This window comes from Microcaecilia unicolor, chromosome 1 (genome assembly GCF_901765095.1).
Source record: "Microcaecilia unicolor chromosome 1, aMicUni1.1, whole genome shotgun sequence".
Lineage (NCBI taxonomy): Eukaryota > Metazoa > Chordata > Amphibia > Gymnophiona > Siphonopidae > Microcaecilia > Microcaecilia unicolor.
Genome location: NC_044031.1, coordinates 413,365,682 through 413,389,938, shown reverse-complemented (window position 1 = coordinate 413,389,938; position 24,257 = coordinate 413,365,682). Strand labels below are relative to the sequence as shown.

Sequence of the window (24,257 nt, the reverse complement as noted above, 5' to 3'; positions counted from 1 at the left end):
AATAACGAGAGATAATTTGGGCGTTGGCAGATAACTTCTTCAACCCAGACAATTTATAGAGCCAATGGGGTAGATGTCAGTGGATGAGCAAAGCAGTTGAGGGGGGGGGGGTGGAGGGTCAAAGATCTGTTTCTTCAGCCCCATTGGGTTTAAGATTTGGGGGGGGGGGGTAGGATAAGGGTTAGTAGATATTCTATGAATCTAGTAACACTGTTACTTAAAACACAATTTTTAAAAAATTTTAAGCCATAATTGTTTCTTGTTGTTCTCGTTTCCACTTATAGCTGCCTCTGCTCTGTTGTCTAGTGGTGAACCTGTTTTCTATTACTGTTAATCTTGAGTTTGAGAGTGAGACTGGGGGTAATGTTTGAGGGGGATGATATATATGAGAGACTGGGTGGGTACCCAGGCCATAGAGTTATGTAAAATAGAGAAACAAAGAAGCATGGACACTGACACCATACTTTGGGAAGTAAGAATGCTGGTGATTTGCAGAAGCATCTTAAGGGACTGGTTTGCTAAAATGTTTCTTCAGAGACACAGAATAGAAAAAGAGCCTGGAATAGACTTCCTGAGCCGGTACGTCGAGCTCCATCTCTGGCCGTCTTCAAATCTAAGCTAAAAGCCCACCTTTTTGATGCTGCTTTTAACTCCTAACCCTTATTCACTTGTTCAGAACCCTTATTTTATCATCCTCACTTTAATATTCCCTTAGCTCTTGTTTGTCCTGTTTGTCTGTCCTAATTAGATTGTAAGCTCTGTCGAGCAGGGACTGTCTCTTCATGTTCGTGTACAGCGCTGCGTACGTCTAGTAGCGCTATAGAAATAAGTAGTAGTAGGTTGGCTTGCTTTAATGTACACTCATAAAACTAGAACTGGCCTACTTGGCGATTTGTTGGATTGTGCTAGTTTTTGTTTTTCTTCTAACTGAAACGTGGCTAAGGAATGGTGATTGCAACAAATAAGAATCATGCCCTCTGAATTATATTCCGTTTTTTTTTTTCATTGCCCTCATAAGAGGGGGAAGATGGTAGCTTTTATTCACTCCTTTTGTGAACCTAAGGAATTTGAGGCGGCTTGTACCGCAACACTGGAATTTCTTTTTTTTTTTTTTTTTTTTTAAAGCTCTACTTGAGTGTTCCATCTGAAGTTGCTGGTTTACAGTGCCCTGCCCCATCCTCATTCTTTGCTCAGTTTTGTTCTTTACTTTTGTATTTTTTTTTCCTGCGTTCAGATCCTTTGCTTATTTTGGGGGGTGTGAATATTTATTTTGATCATCCTTTGACTCATAGCAAAATATGATTAGCACAGCATTCTTCTATTCCACATAAACCTGAAAAACTGGTTCAATGCTGATCACAATTCCAAGAATAGCCAGACATAACCTAGAGATTAAAGTTTTCCAGCTTCTTATTACAGTGACTCTGGTGGTCACTATTTAGATTTGATGGTGACTTAGTGATTTTCCTGCTCTGGTCTCAGCAGTTGGGTCCAGTCCTCTTGGTGTGATCAGAATCTGTTGTAGTTCTTGTGTTCAGTTCCTCCTTTAAAGCTTTCTGCCACTTATCAGACTTTGCTTCAGTGTGACTTTTGTCATTTTGATAGGGAGGCTTTCTTGGCTAATTCTGGCTATTGTAGACTCCTTTGGTTTGAAGTTGGAAGACAAGCTTAGAACATAAGCACTGCCATACTGGGAAAAGACCAAGGGTCTATCAAGCCCAGCATCCTGTCTCCGACAGTGGCCAATCCAGGCCTCAAGAACCTGACAAAAACCCCAAAACAAAGCAAAAGTTTACATTAATAATGTTCAATGGACTTTTTCCCCATTAAACTCAGCAATGCCAACTGCTGTCACTACATTTTCCAGCAACGAGTTCCAGAGTCTAACTATGCGCTAAGTAAAGAAAAACTTTCTCCTATTTGTGTTAAATCTACCACATTCTAGCTTCATCTTATGTCCCCTGGTTCTATTATTGTTAGAAAGTGTAAACAAACGCTTCACATCTGTCCGCTCCATTCCACTCATTATCTTGTAGACTTCTATCATATCACCCCTCAGCCGCCTCTCTCCAAGCTGAAAAGCCCTAACCGTCTTAGCCTTTCCTCATAGGGAAGTCCTCCCATCCCTTTTACCATTTTCATCGCCCTTCTCTGCACCTTCTCCAATTCCTTTATATCTTTTTTGAGGTGCGGTGACCAGAACTGAACACACTACTCGAGGGGCAGTCTCACCATAGAGCAATACAACGGCATTATAACATCCGCGTGTTTGTTTCCCATCCCTTTCCTAATAATTAACAATCTGTGCGCCTCCTTAACCGCCGCAGCACACTGAGCAGAAGTTTTCAACGTCTTATCCACGATGGCGCCCAGATCCCTTTCTAGGTCTGTAACTCCTAACGTGGAACCTTGCATGACATAGCTGTAATTCGGGTTCCTCTTTCCCACATGCATCACTTTGCACTTGTCAACATTGAACTTCATCTGCCATTTGGACACCCAATCTCCTAGTCTCGCAAGGTCCTCCTGTAATCTTTCACACTCCTCCTGCAATTGACTATTTTCTAGTCAATTGCACTCTATTATAGATATTTTTGCTCCTGTTGGTGGCAGCAAAGTTGTATTCTAAATTTAAACCATGGTATACTTCTTAGTTACAGGCTTTGAAATGCAAAGTCCGTAGGGCGGAGCATGGTTGGAAGAAGGCTAGGGCCTATTCACAAAACCTAATGAGCCAGCAGTGTGGTTTTTAAACTGGTTCTAGTAGGTTTAGCGAGCAAGCAGTACAGTGAGACATGCACAGAAGGGTTCTCCGAGCTCTTTATCACAGTAGCAGCTAATGAAAACGGAATGTAAAGCTATTATAATGAGATAATTACTATATAAACGTGCATGCAAAGCAATGCACAGAAGCAACCCCTATCTTTACCATTGAAAATGTAATGGGAGGTCTGGAGCTGGCGGTCCTGACCAATTCTTGCTAGTGATCCACAGCCGCAGGGTCCTTGTGCAGAAGACATGAGAGCAAAGTGCTTTTGTCAGAAAAAGCTGCAACACATTGTAAGAGCCCAGCGGTCCATGCCTACAGCACAGCTTGAGAGAAAAACAAGGGGAGGAGGGAGAGAGAATGAATAGAAAAGTCTTTGCCATACAGATGGCTGCGCTTCCTGTAAACTAGGCTATGCACGAGCTGTCTCGGCAGCCCCAAGCACAAAAAAAAAAGCTTCACCGTCTGCGGGACCAGAACTGTTACAGAAAAGTAGCTTACTTGTGACAAACCTTTTCAAAGGCCCCCCCCCCCCCAAGATTCCCTCTCCCCCCCCATTTTAAAATGTTATAAGGGGGGGGGCCCTTACCGCCACTCACTTCCTGATTACCGCCGGCTATACACTGGCGCTACAAAAATATATTTTTATAGCGCTAGATATGACTGTGCACTGGAGGTGGGAACTATTGCTGGGCTGCTGCAGTAGCCCGGCGGTACTTCCTTTTTAGCATGCAGTAAGCCCACATTGGGCTTACCGCTGCTTTATAAAAGGGGCCCTAAAAGAATCACCTTTTTTCCTAAATAGAAGCTTTTCTATTGAATAGTGTTCACTTATCTAGAAGATGTAGACTGAAGCTAGAGCAGAAAGATGTTGCAGGGTTCTACTATAGCCCTTGAAGGAACTGATGGTCCTTTAACTTTATCATCAAAAGATTTCCACTGCAAGATGCGCCTGCCAGCATACCATGAACATTATCTTTGAGACCTGAAGCCTGTATATAAACAAAATGTCTGGTTGGAGCAATGGTTGCTGACAAAATTCTAAAAAGGTAACTGCATCATAAGCTGAAACAAATCAGATAAATTTAACATTCATCTACCTCTGATAAAATGGCCATTAATCTAATAACCTTCACACTTAAACTTCCTCCTGCCCAATCCTGTCCAATCTTAACCAATTTATCTAGGAATCTCCAGGCCATTGACCCTACTACCCTATCCTCCAATGTCTCGAACCTCTTCTCTACCACTGCACCATCTAAATCTGTCAATGAAGCCGTCTCTTCCAACAATACTATTCTATCCTCTGCTTTAGACACTCTTACACCTCTCTTGCCCCGTCATATAAAAGCGTACCAAACCCCAGCCTTGGCTGACCTCTAAAATCCGCTACCTACATTCCTGTGCCCATTCCGTTGAATGCTTCTGGCTGAAATCTCATGCCCTTGCTGACTTTATACACTTCAAGTTCATGCTGACCTCCTTCCGATCTGCTCTTTTGCTTGCCAAGCAGGACTATTACATCCAACTGACTAATTCTCTCGGCTCAAACCCTCGACTTCTGTTCGCCACACTGAATTCTCTTCTCAAGGTGCCTCCTTCTCCAACTCCCCCCTAGCTGAGTTCTTCCACGACAAGGTTCAGAAGATAAACCTCGAATTCTCATCCAAGCCTCCCCGTCTTTTTCCTCCTTTCCCGAAGTCACTGATGAAGAAACAACTCATCTTCGCTCCTCTGATCCCATTCCTACCCACCTTCTTAACACCATCTCTCCTACTCTCACCCCTTTTATCCATCAACCCTCAGTCTTTCACTTTCCACTGTGACCGTTCCTGATACCTTCAAACATGCTGTGGTCACACCACTCCTTAAAAAAAGCCTTCACTTGACCCTACCTGTCCTTCCAACTATCGACCCATCTCCCTCCTCCCCTTCCTCTCCAAGATACTTGACTTTCTTTCATCTCATCTTCACTCCAATCTGGCTTTCGCCCTCTTCATTCAACTGAAACTGCACTTACAAAAGTTTCCAATGACCTGTTTCTGGCCAAATCCAAAGGTCTCTATTCTATCCTCATCCTTCTCGATCTATCTGCTGCTTTTGACACTGTTGATCACAGCCTACTCCTTGATAAGCTGTCTTCACTTGGATTCCAGGGCTCTGTTCTTTCCTGGTTCTCCTCCTACCTCTCGCTTCGCACATTTAGTGTACACTCTGGTGGATCCCCTTCCACTTCTATCCCACTACCAATCGGTGTACCTCAAGGTTCTGTTCTTGGTCTTCTCCTGTTCTCCATCTACACTTCTTCCCTTGGCTCTCTGATATCATCCAATGTCTTTCAATACCATCTCTACGCTGATGACTCCCAGATCTACCTCTCTACCCCCAAAATCTCAACCAGCATCCAGACCAATGTTTCAGCCTGCCTATCTGATATCGCTGCCTGGATGTCTCAACGTCATCTGAAACTTAACATGGCCAAGACCGAGCTTATCATCTTTCCCCCTAAACCCACCTCTCCTCGCCCCCCTTTCTCTATTTCTGTGGATAGCACTCTCATTCTCCCTGTCTCATCAGCTCGTAACCTTGGGGTCATCTTTGACTCCTCTCTCTCCTTCCATGCTCACATTCAGCAGATTGCCAAAACCTGTCATTTTTCTCTATAACATCAGCAAAATCCATCCCTTCATCTCTGAGCACTCTACCAGCACCCTTATCCACACTCTTATTATCTCTGGCTTAGATTACTGCAACCTGCTTCTCACCGGCCTCCCACTTAGCCATCTCTCTCCTCTTCAATCAGTCCAAAACTCTGCTGCGCGACTCATTTTCCGCCAAAGTCGCTATGCTCACATTAGCCCTCCTCAAGTCACTTCACTGGCTCCCTATCTGTTTTCGCATTCAATTCAAACTTCTCCTACTGACCTATAAGTGCATTCACTCTGCCGCTCCCCAGTACCGCTCACCTCTTGTCTCTCCCTATGCCCCCCCTTGGATACTCCGCTCTGTAGATAAATCTCTCGTCTGTCCCCTTCTCCTCTACTGCTAATTCCAGACTACATTCCTTTTATCTCGCTGCACCTCACACTTGGAATAAACTTCCCGAGCCTGTATATCTAGCCCCGTCTTTGGCTGTTTTCAAGTCCAGGCTAAAAGCCCACCTCTTTGACACTGCTTTTGACTCCTAACCTCTACTTGCCCTGTACCCCACCTCTTTAATTCCCTTTAATTCTCTTTAATTCTTAGTTGTTCTGTTTACCTGTCTTTTTAGATTGTGAGCTCTTTGAGCAGGGACTGTCTTTTCTTGTATGGTGTACAGCGCTGTGTATGCCTTCTAGCACTATAGAAGTGATAAGTAGTAGTAGTAGGTCACAAATACCTGGCAAGTTCCCAAAAAAGTACAAAACATTTTATACTGCTTATCCCAGAAATAGTGGATTTTCCCCAAGTCCATTTAATAACTGTCTATGGACTTTTCCTTTAGGAAGCAGTCCAAACCTTTTTTAAACTCCACTAAGCTAACCGCCTTTACCACATTCTCTGGCAACGAATTCCAGAGTTTAATTACACGTTAGTCAAGATTGGGAGGCGGGGCTGGTGGTTGGGAGGCGTGGATAGTGCTGGGCAGACTTATACGGTCTGTGCCAGAGCCGGTGGTGGGCAGCGGTACTGGTGGTTGGGAGGCAGGGATAGTGCTGGACAGATTTGTACAGTCTGTGCCAGAGCCGGTGGTTGGGAGGAGGGGCTGGTGGTTGGGAGGCGAGGATAATGCTGGGCAGACTTATACGGTCTGTGCCCTGAAGAGCACAGGTACAAATCAAAGTAGGGTATACACAAAAAGCAGCAAATATGAGTTATCTTGTTGGGCAGACTGGATGGACCGTGCAGGTCTTTTTCTGCCGTCATCTACTATGTTACTATGTTACCTTTTCAAATTCCACTATATCTTTTTTGAGATGCAGCGACGAGAATTGAACACAATATTCGAGGTGCGGTCACACCATGGAGCGATACAAAGTCATTATAACGTCCTCATTTTTGTTTTACATTCCTTTCTTAATACCTAACATTCTATTTGCTTTCTTAGCAGCTGCATATCATCAACGTATCATCAGCGACGACACCTAGATCCCTTTCTTGGTCTTTGACTCCTAACGTGGAACCTTGCATGGCATAGCTATAATTCGGGTTCCTCTTTCCCACATGCATCACTTTGCACTTGCTCACATTAAACATCATCCATCATTTAGACGCCCAGTTTTCCAGTCTCGTAAGGTCCTCTTGTAATTTTTCACAATCCTCTTGTGATTTAACGACTTTGAATAACTGTGTCATCAGCAAATTTAATTACCTCACTGGTTAAAAGATGGAAAACGGAGAGTAGGGTTAAATGGTCACTATTCTCCATGGAGAAGGGTAGATAGTGGGATTCCCCAAGGGTCTGTGTTGGGACCGCTGCTTTTTAACATATTTATAAATGATCTAGAGATGGGATTAACTAATGAGGTAATTGAATTCAAAGTTGTTAAATTGCAAGAAAAATTACAAGAGGACCTTAGAAAACTGGAAGGCTGGGCATCGAAATGGCAGATGACGTTTAATGTGAGCAAGTGCAAAGTGAGGCATGTTGGAAAGAGGAACCCAAACTATAGTTATATGATACAAGGTTTCACATTGGGAGTCGCTAACCAGGAAAGGGATCTAGGTGTCATCATTGATTCGTTGAAACCCTCTGCTCGGTGTGCGGTGGAGGCTAAGGAAGTAAACAGAATGTTAGGTGGTACTAGGAAAGGAATGGAAAGCAAAAATGAGGACACTATAATGCTTTTGTATTCCATTGTGTGACTGCACCTCGAATACTGTGTGCAGAATATAGTAGAATTAGAAAAGGTACCCGAGAAGGGTGTTAAATGATAATGGTGATAGGATGACTTATCTATGAGGAATTCTTTCTTTCAGCTTGTAGAAAAGACGACTGAGGGGAGTTGTGATAGAGGTCTATAAAAATGAGTGGAGTGAAACAGGTAGACGTGAATCGCTTTTTTACTCTTTTCAGAAATACTAGGACTTGGATGCATGCAATGAAGATACAAAGTAGTAAGTTTAAAACAAATAGGAGAAAGTATTCCTTCACTCAACAGGTAACTAAACTCTGGAGTTCGTTGCCAGAGACTGTGGTAAAAGCGGTTAACTTAGTGGGGTTTAAAAAAAGTTTGATAGCTTCCTAAAAAAAAAGGTCCATAAGCTGCTATTAATATGGGGAAAAATCACTGCTTATTTGTAGGATAAGCAGCATAAAATGTATTGTAGTGTTTTAGAATCTTGTCAGGTACATGTGACATGGATTTGCTACTTTTGGAAACACCATTCTGGGCTTGATTGACCTTTGGTCTGTCCCAGTATGGCAACACTTATGTACTTTTATATTAATCAAAGCATAAGAAATAGAATTAATTTTAACTTCAGTTACCCATCTGCCATCATTATTCACATAACGTATCATAGAATAATTAAGATGTTTGGATAGTAATATAGAAACTCCATTTTTCCTTTTTAATCCTTTTTAAACCTGGAGAGAAAAAGCAATCTTGTATCCAGTTAGATTTTAATTTGGATGACTAATGCAGGAAAATGCTTTTCTTCTAGAAGCAGTCGCACATTTTTCCACTTATTCGATGATATTTATTTCAACCCACTCATCTATTAAGATGGATCTAAAGTATCCCTAAAGAAAACGTTTATTCGTAATATCCAACAAAATGCAGTGTACCATGAAAAACACAGAACAAAGAACTGAAACAAGAATAACAAATATTTCCATGTACAGTCTCCCTTTGGAGTGAAAGAGGGTTGAGAGAGAAGGATTAACATCTAGCTTATTAGCATAACCCAGTTGGCCCAATATTACATATAAGCAGTGTGGCTTTTTTTTTTCTTGCAAAAAAGGTGCTGGTACTCAAATGCTAGGCCACCATTCAGGGGTGGGGTGATCACTGAAGAACCCACCTCAAAATAGCCAGGTCCCTTGAAACCATTCACAGAATCTATGACAAAGTAGAATTTGTGTGTAGAACCTGAGCTCTTTCATTAAAACTTGGGGTCCATGGGTCAACTTTAGCAGACAATGGAAAAGGTGCCGGTACTCAGTACCCCCTCAAAAAAGCCCTGCATATGTGTGTTTATTATAAACAACCTGAATTACAACCATTCTGAACATTATATGGTTTGTGTAAACTTACACTAAATAAAAGCAGGGAAAAAGTCACATAGTGGTTGTGCTGATCGATTCTTGCTCCAAAATATGTTTCCCAAAGCAGCAGGATCCAGTTAAGTTTTCTTTTTTTTCTTTTTTTTTTTTTTTTTTGTAGAGTTGTCACTTTCATGCATGCAGGAGCGAGGCAAGCAATATCTAGCATTTAAGGATCTTAAACTGGGGTGAAAATCCAGAAATCCTTTGTAAATATTTACTGTTACTGAAATCTGGGGAAATAGATATTTTGTGGGCATTCCAGTTAAGTGAAGGAGAAGCTTTAGCTTTGCTCAGGATTTCCAATACTTGAGGAAATCATACAACTTCTAGAATCACAGGGCGCGGTGATTTTGAATTAGCATGCACTCGAAGGCATGAGCTCTTCCTATTTTAAAAGGGTGTTAAAATGTTAACTTTAAAAATATGGGTAAGAATTCTTACATACAACTGGCTGGGTTATTACCCTCCAAGCCCTATTGTCTCTGCCTGGCGGGAATATATCATTGCCGCATATAGGCAAAAGGTCAAAGGTCTGACATTCTGGAGTCGGTGCCCCAATATCTGGTTAAATATCTCCACAGATGCCAAAGGGTGCAGCAGGACAGTGCCCCATATTGATTTTTGAATCTTTCAAAGGCACCGGCAAGAAAGTTTATATGCCAAGGATCGGAGTACTCTTATCTCAGTCTGTTTCAGTATATAATTCTGTTTTCCTAATAACCAGTCTCCAAAGTGGTAGAAGAACATACCTGGTTATGGTTTTTGGTGTTTTTGTTTTTTAGATCTGGTATACTCATCCCCTCCCCCCCCCCCCCCCCCCCCCCCCCGTGCCAAGTGCCCAACAACATTCCCAGTGGAGTTTTGGGTTATGACCTCCCCAACAAAATTTAGATAACGATCTATATAAGGATTGCAAGTCTGTATTCAATAATCCTGAGGGACAGCATTTGCAGGATATACAGCCATCTTAGAAATTCTGTCATCCAGCATGATTGACACCTGTTGTGCAGACTGAGTGGTAAATGCTTTCAGCCCACCAATGTCCTAGTGGTGGAATCCTTTAAACAAGATTGGTACAATATGGATACTTGACATCTGCACACCCAAATATTTAAAGGATTGCATGGTCCATTGCAGTGGAAATTGGCCAATTTCTCCACTAGGCATTTCAAAGGCAAGCACCAAGGATTTGGAAAAATGTAATTTAAAACCAGAGAAATCTCCAAACTCGTTAAATGCTTCCATCAATGCTGCCAGTAACTTATGGGCAACTGTAAAGTGTACCAATAGATCATCAACTAAAAATGAAATCTAAATGTTTAAAGGGTACCCCTTTAATCTCTAAACACAGACAGACTTCTCTAATAAAAGGGTCTAAAGTCAAACAGGTTGATAAGAGACATCTCTGGCATATGTCCAGATAGATGTCAAAAGGTTATAACTGCACCCCATTAACCCACATTGTCTTTGATCTGAATACAAAATATCAACCACCTCTCCTTTAAAAAGAAAAAATCTTTGCCATATTTATTCAACACGGCAAAGAGAGAGGGCCACAATGCACAGCTGAATGCCTTCTGCCCACCACCTTGAGAGAGACCAGAATCACCGTAATATTCTTAAGTAGGATATAGCCATAGGATATATAGTCCCTTCTCACCTATCGTTCTAATCTAAGAATTTCCCCGTTTCTCATTTTCCGTTTCTGGGCTGTATATGCGATTTCAACCCGAAATATGGCCTTTGCTATGTTCCATTATAAGGGCAGTTGGCGAACTTGTTTCTTATTTTATAATTTTAAAATCTCTCCTCCTCCTCCCCCCCCCCTCCACACTTTTTCCAGAATAAACTTCCCAAAACGTTTGATCTCAATAAGTTCTAAAGGACATCTCCAAGAATAACTTTCCAGTCTCATATTCTCCATGTCTACATGTTGCCAAATCAAGGCATGATCAGAGACCCCATATTGAACCAATCTCCACTTTTCACTTTAGAAAACAACTGACTAGATGCTAATAATCTATTCAAGATTGTGTCGAATGGGTACGGGATAGGCTCGTATAGGCAGTCACTAGAGTTCAGGATGCCACATATCAGGTCAAGAGTATTGCAGAGCAGGGGTAAGCCTTTTCAATAATGTATTTATTTTTATCTACTTCTGCTCAGGACCTAGATGTTTGCTTGGACCAGTTCCAACAAGCAGAGAAGCGCTCTCTTTGTTGAGAGAACAAGGATGCTGCATATCTGCTGGGAGGGAAGGCGGCTTTAGAGTAAGCTTGCTCGTGTTCAGCCATGGTTGATTACATGGCTAGGCTCCTGGTGAATTGATGTCTTTAACCTTGTGTTTTGTGTACCATGCCTGAAGAACTGGACCATAGGGATGTGGTCTTGGATACCTCTGATTCCAGTAGGGCCTGCGTTTCAAGGACTCTTCTTGGAAGTCTTAGTCCTTCATCTGTGTTCCTGACATTGTTTCCTGTGTCACCTGGCCATGGACGGAAGGGGTACTATTACTGCCCTGCTGTGACTCCTGCCCCGACCCCCCCCCCCCCCAAAATGCTCTTACCGCTTCAGCGGTGCCCCTGGAACGGCGTCCTCCTGTAACGCCTGTGCAAGTGGCAGGCGGCAGTCTTCGGTGCTCTGGAGTGCCTCATGGGTGATATGGGCCATACAGCTTCAGCCCCGCCAAGGGGCTGGGCTGCCTAGGCACGTGCATCTTGATGTCGCCCTTTGAGGAACGCCTTCCTGTGACATCTGCGGTGCCCTATTTGAGGATGTTCGGAATTCTGGCCAGATATCTTTGCAAAAGGTTTTCACGTCTTGTGTGTTAGGTCTCATGTCTGAGTCCCAGCCTTGTCTGTCTCGTCTCTTGTCTGGTTCTGTGTGATCCCTTCTGGATCCAGTTTGTGTCTGGACCCAGTTCTAGCCTTGTTGCCTTGTCCTGTCTTGCCTAGACCTGTCTGTCTTGTCCTGCCTGGTCTTGACTAGTCTTGCCTCAGTTCTAGTCTAGTTCCTGCATTGCTATAGTTCGGATCACCTTGCCTTGATGCCTGTCTTGTGCCAGCCTGGGGGACTTGTCTGCCTCAGTTGGGGACCGGCTAAAGCCTAAGGGATCACCTCCCCGTGTCCGTAACTGAAATGTAAAAAAAAATCAGGTTGCTGAGGAAGTGATGTCACCCCAGGTGAATGGATGCCAGAGTGCTGGACTCCTACGGAGCAGTACAAAATTACAGGTTTTTTTTTCTTCCCACCCCTCAATCCCTCATCCTATGTTAGTGTTTGCATCAAGTAAGTTGAACAGCGGAGGCTGCATGGCTGCACGTAAAACTCTACCAGTTTAAATATGTACCTGGTGTTGACTAGCAGTGCCAATGCCCGCAGGCAAGCAGGTTTGGGTACTTCCAGTATGGTGGCGGAGCACTCAGAGTCTGAGGATGAAGACCTTGTGGTGGGAGCTGCGTGCAACAGACATAACAAAGCAGCACATGTTGCATTGGTTTCAGGCACTTTAAAGCATAAATGAAGGCGCTCCGGCAAAATGTCCAAGCATCCTTATTGGACTTAGACTGAGGTCCAGGAAATTGGCCACCACATTGAGTAGGGAGAGGCATGCATTGAAGAACTGGATACTACAGTTCGTGGTCTGAGCCAATCCCAACAACATTGGTAGCAGGAGCGTCAGGAGCTGCTTTACTCGCTAGAAGATTCAGAGAATCGCTCCTGGAGGTGCAGTCTCTGGTTTAAGGCGTCCTTGATGCTGATTAATACAAGCACTGTGTTAAGTGGCAACCAGTATTTGTGGAACTCTTTGGGGGGGGGGGGGGTCCAGTGATTAGCACCTGATTTTTGCCACAGAGGAGGTTCCAGATTGACAAAGCTCATCGTGGGTTGACACCACATAGAGAAGATGCTCCCAGAGCTGACATAAGTTTGCTTCAATGAGGATGAAAGAAGATTTTGAATAAAGCGTGACTTCAGAAAGAGGTGATAATGGGAGAACTGCAAGGTTGCTGTTTCAGGACCTTTAGGACATCTGAGCTTTTTATGAAGACTTGGGGACTTATTTAACTACTTCTGCTCAGGGGTGTATTGTGAAGGGGGAGGTATGCGTGTACTCTTTTTGTTCATTACTGTGATTTTTGCATTGGGTTGTGGGGTTCAGTGGATATTTGCATAGGACCACTTGCATCCTGCCTCTCGTAGTGGTGGGCTGGCTAGGCAGGAGGGAGGCCAGCATGATGAGGGTTTATTACAGGAGGAGATGGGGGGTGGAGGGGGAGGGATTCAGGGGAGGGGGGGTCTAGCTAGGGTGTCAGGAGGAGAAAGTTTAGATATGGGGTGGGGTTGAACAGTTGATAGGTACTTGGAATGTTAAGGGGATCAGTGATCCTTGTAAATAGAATCTGGTGTTTGGGATATTGTGTTATTACAGGAGATGTATTTGCATCAAACGGATCAGCTGCTATTGCAACACAGGAATTAAGCTGTTACAGTGGGCCATTGGCCGCCCTGGGGGACAGTAGTTACGTAGAGCGGTGATTTTAGTCCATAAGAGTTGCCCTTTTATACCAGGGGAAATTTATAAAGATCCATCTAGGTGGTGTGTTGCTTTACAAGGTCTTTTATATGGGAGGGCTGTCACCATAATCTACTACTACTATTTAACATTTCTAAAGCGCTACCAGGGTTACGCAGCGCTGTACAATCTAACAAAGAAGGACAGTCCCTGCTCAAAGGAGCTTACAATCTAAAGGACAAAAAGTGCAGTCCATCAAATTGGGGGCGGTCTAGTTTTCCTGGAAGAGCTCAGGCTCTACACACCAATTCTGCCTTGACATAGATTCTGTGACTGGTTGAAAGGGGCCTGGCTATTGTGGGGTGGGACCCTCAGTGATCACCCCACCCCTGAAGGGTGGCCTATCATTTGAGTACCGGCACCTTTTTTGCTAGAAAAAACACACTGATTCTGTGGGAGGGGATGAATGTAGTAGACCCCATAGGTGTGCTTTATTGGTTTTGGTTAAAAGCTTGAACTTGTTAGATGTGACATCTGCACCATTCACACCAAAGAAAATATTGCACATTTTATTCATTTCCACGGGACACATAATACCAGGTTGGATATTATTAGGTGTCATCATAATTTATGGGGCCAGGTGGATGAGACACAGATTGAAGTGATTCAGGTACCTGATCATGTGCCAACATGGATTTCTTTGACAGAGTTGTGGAGAGACTGGGGGACTGTTTGGAGATTTAATGAAAATTTGTTAGGGCATCAAGAAGCATGTGAGGATATTAAGCAGGTTATCCAAACCTATTTTGCAATCAATGATACGGGAGATGTTTGTTTGTTTATTTGTTACATTTGTATCCCACATTTTCCCACCTATTTCCAGGCTCAATGTGGCTTACATAGTACTGTAAACGCGTTCGCCAATTCTGGTATAAACAGTTACACAGTGATGTTGTGGTAGAATGAGGTTCATGGTGAACAGACTTATTAGGGAATCATATAGATGACGTGCTTTGGTTTCGTAGTGTTGCAGGGTTCAGGCTTTTAAGTTGGGTCGGTAGGGTGTGCCTTTTTGAACAGGTAAGTTTGTTTTTTTTAGTGATTTCCGGAAGTTTAGGTGGTTATACGTTGTTTTCACGACTTTTGGTAATGCGTTCCATAGTTGTGTGCTTATGTAGGAAAAGCTGGATGCATGAGTTGATTTGTATTTGAGTCCTTTGCAGCTTGGGTAGTGGAGGTTTAGATATGTTCGTGTTGATCGGTGAGGTCTGTCATGTATCCCGGGGCCTTGCCGCAGATAATTTTATGAACCAGGGTGCAGATTTTGAAAGCAATGCGTTCTTTGATTGGGAGCCAGTGCAATTTTTCTCGGAGGGGTTTGGGACTTTCGAATCACGTTTTTCCAAATATAAGCCTGGCTGCCGTGTTTTGAGCGGTCTGAAGTTTCTTTGAGTTGTTCTTTGCATCCTGCATAAATTCTATTGCAGTAGTCTATGTGGCTTAGAACCATTGATTGTAACAGGTTGCGAAATATTTCCCTCGGAAAGAATGGTTTCACGAGTTTGAGTTTCCACATTGAGTGGAACGTTTTCTTTGTTGTAGATTTCACATGGCTCTCTAGTGTAAGGTTGTGGTCGATTGTAACGCCGAGGATTTTCAGGCTGTCTGAGATGGGGAGGCTGTAATCTGGGGTGTTTATATTTGTGGGGTTGTTCGCATTGTATTGGGAAGAGAGGATGAGACAGTGTGTTTTTTCTGTATTGAGTTTTAGTTGAAATGCATTTGCCCATGAGTTCATGATGTTCAAGCTGAGCTTAATTTCATTGGTGATCTCTGTCAGATCATGTTTGTAAGGAATGTATATTGTGACATCGCATAGATTAGAGGCCTTGGTCGGATAAGGACTTGGCTAGTGGGGTCATCGTTAGGTTGAAAAGGATCAGTGATAGTGGTGATCCTTGAGGTACTCCTCACCTGCTTTCCACGGTGATGATATGTTTGAATTTGATTTCACTTGATATGTTCTAGTGGTTAGGTTTTTAGTAGTGAGGACCGGAAGAGTCATGCCGATGTACAGCAAGCTTCCATGTATTTCTGATGCTGATCAGGTCTGCTGGAAGCTCCAATATCTCTCTCAGGGATAGTCAAGATCTTACCAAGTCAAAGGGACTGCAAACATATCGTCCCCATGGTCATCTGTATGCAGGGTAACGCAGGGATCCCCGCTTTCCCCGATACTCTTTAACCTCATGATGATTCCCTTGGCCAGGTTACTAGCTAAACATGGCCTTAATCCCTTCATCTATGCTGATGACGTCACCATATTTAGTCCCTTCAAATCCAATTTATCTGAAATCTCCGATATAATAAATACAGGCATGACCACCCTAACCTCCTGGGCTAACGCTTTCAAGATGAAATTAAACAAAGAGAAAACGCAGTGTCTAGTCCTTTCATCTCCATACTCTCCTCCTCTCCCGACTATTCTCAGCACTCCAGACGTTAAACTGTCCATATCTGACAACCTAAAAATACTTGGAATAACAATTGATAACCATTTATCATTTGATAACCATGCTACATCCATCACAAAAAAAATGTTCAACATGATGTGGATTCTGAAATGAGTGAAATCATATCTTCCCCTGGACACCTTCCGGAACCTTGTACAATCCACAGTACTCACGCACGCAGACTACTGTAACAGTGCTTTTTTAGGATGTAAGGCCCTAATCTTGAAGAAACTCCAGACCATCCAAAACATGGCGGCCAGACTTGTCTTTGGCAAGTCAAGATTTGATAGCGCAACACCTCTTCGAGAGATGCTTCATTGGCTCCCCATCAGTGAAAGAATAAATTTTAAAGTTTGCACTCTAATTCATAAGATCATATATGGAGAATCCCCTAACTACATGAATAACCTCATCAACCTCCCAACCAGAAACGGATCGTTTTCTCATGCTTTCCTCAATTTACACCTTCCCAATTGCAAAGGTGTCAAATACAAGACCTCCTATGCTTCCAGTTTCTCCTTTTTGGGCAGCCAGCTTTGGAACGCTCTACCAAAACCCATGTGAACAATCAATGACCACCTACCCTTCAGAAAAATGTTGAAGACCCATCTCTTCAAGAAAGCTTACCCTAAAGACCCAGTTTAACTTCTAAGCCCACCCACATGATTCCTGTCCTGACGATTATTACACCTTAGACCATGTCTCCCTATCTCCCTAAGCTTTTCCCTCAATCTTTTCCTCTCCATCCTTCCTACTCCTTACCCCTCCCAATCTCCTTTCCTTTTACTTATCCTCCTTGTTTACCTCTCCATGTTCAATCTACATATCCTTAAAATCCCATTATTACTATGTTTACTACAACTTGTATATTTCCTTCAAAACTTTGTAATTCCAGTTACTATGTAAGCCGCATTGAACCTGCTATATGTGGGAAAGCGCGGGGTACAAATGTAACAAAAAAAATAGTCTGGATAGTTAAACATTTGAAAAGTGTAAAGGAGCCTGTTGTCCATATAGACTCATTTCTCTGGTGATGGCGGAGCGTTTGCTGCAGATGCTTTGAGCTTGATTCATAATGATCAATCAAGCTTTATTTCAAAGCGCCAAATGGCGGACAATATCAGACACACTTTGAACATTCTTTGGGGTGCCCAATGGACCTGGGACAAATTGGTTCTTTTATCCCTGGATGCTGAAAAAGTGTTCAGGTTCGCTGGGACTTCCTTTGGGTGGTTATGCATAGGATGGGCTTTGGAGATGGTTTGCATCTTATGGCCCGCATAAAAATCAATGTGGGCTATACAGAACTTTCAGTATTGAGGGAAGGACTCTTGTTTGCATTTTCCATTGAGCCCTTGGCTCAGAGTATAGGGGCCAATCATGATATCGGTGGTTTTCGGGTGGGTGTGTAGCATCATATATTGGCATTTTTTGCTTGTGACATTTTGTTTGTGGGTCAGCCCTCCTTAATGTTACTGATTCTTCTGCAAGAACTTGTGATCCTTTGGTGCAGTCTCTGGGTTTAAAGTAAATTTTGGTAAGACAGAGCTGCTGGGATCACCACTGATCTCGAGGAGTCCTCTTTGCGTCAGAACGTTTCAGTGGTCGAGTGCTGGGATACGATACTTGGGTATACAGATATACCCCAAGATTTACACAACCTCTACCAGATGAGTTATGGTAAGATTTTTCATCAAATTGGTGCAGATTTGGAATGTTGGAAAACATCCTGGTTGTGTCGGTGAATATTCTTCCCCAGTTATTATTATTTTTTCAAATCCTGCCTATTGAGGTACCAAAGGGAGGTGGATAGATCTATTGGTGGGGGGGGAGATTTTCTCATTGATTGTCTAGGACTGTTAGGTGGTAAAGTGTAGCTTTGGGAAGCAGAGTACATGAATACATAAGTACATAAGCACTGCCACGCTAGGAAAAGACCAAAGGTCCATCAAGCCCAGCACTCCGTCTCAGACAGCGGCCAATCCAGGCCCCAAGAACCTGGCAAAACCCCAAAATTTAATAACGATCAATGGACTTTTCCTTCAGGAATCTGTCCAGACCCCCTTTAAACTCAGCAAGGCCAGCTGCCATCACTACTTTGCTCTGTTATTACTGGGCAGCTCAACTTCGCCAATTATTAGACGAGGAGATTAACCTTGGTAAACCTGGGATTATGTTGGAGCAGGATCATCTGGTTTTGTACTGAAGCATTTGTTATGGATTTGAGGGCCACAGCAGTATTTGTGAGGGCAGATCCATAATCCATTTATACAACACATTTTTGAAGCTTTGGTATAAACTAAGGGTGTGCTTTGGGGGACCTTGATGTTCCCTGAACTACAAGAGATGACCTTCCAGCTTGACCCCCCCCCCCCCCCATTTGAAAATTTAAAATGATGTGGCTTCCCAGGGGTGGCTGTGAGAGGGTCCTGAGGATTGAGAATCTCTCAAATCTCTGGGTGGCCTTGGGGAAGTTAAAGGGTCTTGTTTCCCTCCAATATGTGTTGTGTGTGTGTGTGTGTGTGTGTGTGTGTGTGTGTGTGTGTGTGTGTGTTGGAAGCGGGATCTAGAGGGGAAGCTTACCAAGGGAGAAAACAGGTGGTATTATACCCCAGTTAAAACTAAAAGTGATGTATCCAGCAACTGCCTCTGATATTTGTTGGTGTTGCCGCCAGACAGTTGGCACTTTTTATCATATATGGTTGTCTTGTGGTCTCTTGCAATTATTTTGGACTGCAGTAACATGCTTGATGTCTAGAGCCCTTGGCATTACTTTTCCCCTGGATACTTGGCAAGCTTTAAGCTCCGAAACACAACCTCTATGCAGATTGAAAGCCACATGGGTCTGGGGCTATCCCCAGCTTCTGGGGTCCATGGTGGTGACTCAGAGTGGTGTTTTGGGTTCAGGCAGTGCCTGTGTTCTCCAGGCAGTGCCTGTGTCGCAAGACTTTGATTTTTCATTTGCCTCTCCCACAGGGTTGGAGCATCCTGGTCTAGTAGGACTGCCCAGTCACCACCTATTTGGGGGGGGGGGGGGGGCTCTGCTGGACCTGCCCAACAGGGTGGTGGTGACTACTGACGCAAGTCATCTTGGGGGAATCATTACTTGGGCAGAGTGGTGCAAGGGTGTTTGGTCCTCCTTGGATGTGTCGTGGCCCATCAACCAACTGGAGACACGGACAGTTCTGTTTGGCTCTGGCAGAGTTACTACCCTTATTCTAGGAGAGAGTGGTTTGGTGATGGCAGACTGCAAAAATGGGCAGTTGCCTAAATCACCAAGCAGGGAGGCATCAGCCCTTGTCTTTGGGCAGAGTCAAACTTCCTAGCAACTCTTCAAGCTTAAGCTTTTTTATTGTGACATCTATTGTAGGATCAAGACACTGAGTTTTCTTTTTTTTTTTTTTCCTTTTCTCTTGGTAATTTACTTCAATCTCGCTTCACTTTCTCTTTCTATTCTGTATTGGTTTGTGTAACCCACTTTGGCCAAATGTCTAACGAGTGAAACGTATTTTTTCCAAGAGATGTCATTGTGTTAGTTCCTTGACTGATTCATTCCTGTATCTGAAGTTCTATTCACCTGCATGTAACCAGACTCTTTCAGAAGGTTTAAATGTCTAATTATAGAGAAGTTCACAATAATTGGGAAGGTTTTCAAGGTTTGGCGACAGGAGCCTTTTGAGTTGCTGAAGTATATTTCTGAATAACCTGTTAGTTTCCCAAATCCTGTCCTGGAGTACCCCTTGCCGGTCAGGTTTTCAGGATATCCAAAATGAATATGCATGAAAAGGATTTGCATATAATGGAAGCAGTATATACAAATCCAAGCTCATGCATATTATTATGGATATCTTGAAGCAGTGGCGTTCCTAGGGGGGCTGACACCCGGGGCGGATCGCCGATGCGCCCCGCCCCCGGGTGCAGCACCCCCCCCCCCCCCCGGGTGCATGCCGCTGGGGGGGGTGCCGCGCGCCAGTGAGCTTCTTTCATTTCCATGCTCCCTCTGCCCCGGAACAGGTTACTTCCTGTTCCGGGGCAGAGGGAGCATGGAAACGAACGAAGCTGACCGGCGCGTGGCACCCCCCCAGCGGTGTGCACCCAGGGCGGACCACTGTCTTGAAAACCTGACTAGCAAGGAGTACTCCAGGACTGGACTTGGGAAAACACTGACCTAGTACTTCTGAGACTAAAGCATTTGGCTTACTTTCTAAACTACAGGAATTTTATACAAATATCAGTATTTATTCTGAATTTGTCCTTTTTAATCCCATAGTAGATTTTGCCCCCTCTTCCTGTCTTATCTACAACATGCCTCTCGACTCATTTCTTCCCTCACTGTGTTCAATCAGAATCATAATGCTTTATAGTGGGTATGCAAATGAAGGACTGAACGCATTAACCGTTGGCTACAAAACATCTTCAACATTTTTTTTTTAATTTAATTCAAAGACACAGCAAAAATGGTAGTGGATGTAAAATAGCAGAGGCCCTTACTGCTTTAATCCAAAGCAGGCTTCACTTGAGCTACTACTACTACTAATAATAGCATTTATATAGCGCTACCAGATCAGCCCTTTAGTCTCTTATCTCAGTTTGTCTTTAATGGAAAATGCAGATGTGTTAATGTGTTAAATACTTAGCATTTTTGTTGACTGCTAAAATATAACTGTGTGTGGGCTGCCATTCTGTGAACTTGTGTGAGATTTTCTCTATTGTGTTGCAGAGTCTACAGATACATTTATCAAGCACACAAGGTCCCATTGAGGTCTACCTGTGTCCAGAAGAAAATGAAAATAGTCCCACGAAAACCTGCAATCCAGATTGCAATGGAAATATACCAAAATCAAACGCCAAAGGTACAAAATTGCAAAAATCTGTTTTAAGTCCCTACTGAGGGAGTTTGCCCATGTAGTACACTAAACTTTAACTGCTTTTAACAGATTAGGGTGTCTAGCTCAGTGTTTCTCAAGTCCAGTCCTGAAGTACCCCTTGCCAGTTAGGCTTTCAGGATATCCACCATGAATATTCATGAGAGATTTGCATACACTGCCTGCAAATCTCTCTCATGAGTATTCATTGTGAATATCCTGAAAACCTTACTGGCAAGGGGTACTCCAGTACCGGATTTGTGAAACACTGAGCTAGTTTAGCTCCTAGATAACTGCAAACAGCCCAGTTCAGTCTATCCAAGATGTGCACCATAATTTAGAGGTCTCAGTATTTGTTAGTTATATGGCTTCTTTGTGCCATTGTAGGCCACATAGTGCTGTTTGTATCTGGTTCCATTTGTATATTAATACCATATAGGGTAAAATTCAGCAAGTGTTCTCATAAAATTGAATCTCTTGAAATTTTGACAGTGTTTCAGTGCTGTCTACCATATTTTGAGAGATCTGTTCAGTCATTTTAAGATAGAGGAGAATAGAAAACAGGCTGCTTTGTAGCATTAACCAGCTGTTTTTGGCTATCCCTGGGCTAATGAGGTTTGGTAATAGAATTTGAGGCTTGAAGGATAACGTTTTCTCAGAAGACAAGTAGGAAAAGATAATTCCACATATGGATGATGTCATCAGACAAAGCCTCGAGTGGAACACTTCCCATCATCCTAGTAAGGCAGACATCAAGAACTACAGGCCTATATTTATTAGGATTTATTTACCACCTTTTTGAAGGAATTCACTTAAGGCAGTGTACAGTAAGAATAGATCAAACATGAGCAATAGGCAGTTACAGCAGTAAACATATTAAACTAACAATACAAAGTAAGGCATAGTATACTATTTGCAATGTCAACATAATACATAATAGAACATTATAATAGTGAAGGGTAAGGCAAAGTTGTAAAATATAGGTGGGTAAGAAAGTAAGAAGAGTTAGAAAGTAAGGTGACTGATTTGAAGAAAGTTGCACACGAGGTCAGAGAGGTGGTTAAATATTATTTCAGCTAGAGTAGCAGTGGATAAACATGTCCCTCTGCAGTATGTGCAGCCCGAGTCACTCCTTGTGTGTGTGAGTGGGACTAACAAGTTAGTTAGTTCTTCCACTAAAGGCCTGGTTGAAGAGCCAAGCCTTTACCTGCTTCCTGAAGTAGAGAGAGACTCCACTTAACACAAGACTTTCAGGCAATGCATTCCAGAGTGTGGGGGGCTATTCCAGAGAAGGCTTGCTTGCAGGTATCACATTGTGTAATGTCTTTTGGAAAGGGTGTGGTTAGTGTCAGTCCTTGGGAGGACCTTAGTGTCCTTGGCGGTGTGTGGAGGATCATCCTATTCAGATATTCAGGGCCATTTCCTTTCAGGGCCTTGAAGATCAGACATAGAGTTTTAAATTTAGCCCTGTATTGTACTGGTAGCCAATGAAGTTTTTGCAAAAATGGTTTGATGTGGTCACGTCGCTTGCAACCTTCTATGAGTCTTGCTGCTGCATTCTGAATCAACTGGAGCTGGAGCAGGCGCTTTGTAGTCAGACCATTGTATAGTGCATTGCAGTAATCCAGTCTCGATGTTACCATGGCATGCACAACTGGGATAAGATTTACCTTCTCGATGTAAGGAGAGAGGCAGCATAGCTGTTGCAAATAGTAGAAGCAGCTCTTGAAGGTTGTTTGGATTTGGGGAGTCAGAGTAAGTGTTGAATCTAACTGTATTCCAAGGTTCCTGACTTGTGATTTGAGGGGGAGTTCATACTTTTCAAAAGGGAATTTGATGTCGGGTATGTATCCACTTGTGTTATGGACCCAGAGAAGCTCGGTTTTACTTAGGTTCAGGCAAAGTTTGTTGTGTTTAGCCCATTCTTGAATTGACGTTAGACAAGTAATCAGTTTATTCAAGGCTGTAGGTAAGTCAGGTTCAATGGGTATGAGTAGCTGCACATCATCCGCATAGATGTAGAACTGAGTGTCCATTGACTGAATCAGCTCAGCTAGTGGCTTGAGGTAGATATTGAACAGAATAGGTGACAGTATTGATCCTTGTGGTACCCCGCAGGTCAGTGTCCATGGTGGTGATGAGTTGCTGCCAAACATGGATTGTTGCCTGTCTGATAGGATCTGAGCCAGGCAAGTACTGTTCCATTGATACCTGTTTCTGTCAGTCATGCTAGCAAGATATCATGATCCACAGTGTCAAAAGCTGCTGAGAAATCTAGCAGTACTAACATCGAGGCGAATCCCTTGTCTCTGTTTCTGTGAAGATCATTTAGCAGGGATACGAGGACTGTTTCTGTTCCATAACCGGGTCTGAATCCAGATTGACATGGATCTAGCCAGTTACTCTTTTCTAGCCATTCATTAAGTTGAACACAGACTGCTTGTTCTATGAGTTTCCCTAGAAACAGGATGTTGGATACTGGCCTGTAACTTCCAAGTTTGTCCTGGTCAAGGTTGTTTTTCTTCAGCAGAGGGCAAACCACTGCCCTTTTTAATGCTTTTGGTAGTTGCCCATTAGAAAGAGAGGTGTTCACAATTTTTGTGGTGCCTTCTATAAGGCCCATACTTGCCTGCTGCACTATCTTTGATGAGCAGAGATCGAGGGAGCAGGTAGTTGGTCGAAGGTCTCTTAGGATTTTGTCAAGGCTGTCCTCTGTCATTAGGTTAAGTGTTTCAGCTGTCTCTTAGGAGGGGATGAGTTTTTGTGCACCCCTGTGGGATTGCTTGTAAATCCTGGTGGAGACTTTTAATTTTGTTGGCAAGGTATGCAGCAAAATCTTTACAGTTCAGTTTAGACTGGGGAGGCTGGTTCTGTTGTGGGAGTTGCAGTAGGCTGTTTACTATACTGAATAGCTGCTTGGTTGAATTGGCAGCCTGTGCAATGCATTGAGAGACATACTGTTTTTTGGTTGCTTTTAAGGCTTGGCGGTACTTTGCCATGTGCTTCCTGCAGTTTAGCCTGTCTTCATCCAGGTGAGATTTGCACCATCTCCTTTCCAGTGGTTGTCCACGTTTAAGGATCCGAAGTTCTGGAAAAAACCAAGGTGAACGTTTGTGAGTGGAGCATAAGACCTTTTTTTTGCAGTGCTGTTTTCTCTAAGGTCTTGGCTAAGTGTGTATTCCAGATGTCAACTTGTTCTGACACTGTTGTTGTCTTTTCATCTACATGTGGATAGTCCAAGGCCTCTAGGAAATTCTCAGAGGTCATCTTTTTTTTTTTTTTTTGTCTTTGATCTCCTTCCAAACTCTGGGAGATGCCATTTGTTTCAGGTGGTCACTTAGGGAGA

General features: G+C 43.3%; 1 protein-coding gene across 3 annotated transcripts in view; it reads left to right on the top strand.

Moving 5' to 3' along the window:
* Nucleotides 1-24,257, top strand: part of E2F3 (E2F transcription factor 3) — a 123,571-nt gene that overhangs the window by 78,333 nt on the left and 20,981 nt on the right. For all 3 annotated transcript variants that reach the window (XM_030211540.1, XM_030211530.1, XM_030211543.1), the window contains exon 6: nt 20,767-20,899. In XM_030211540.1, coding sequence (XP_030067400.1) covers nt 20,767-20,899 — 133 coding nt within the window. The remainder of the gene's footprint in view (nt 1-20,766; nt 20,900-24,257) is intronic.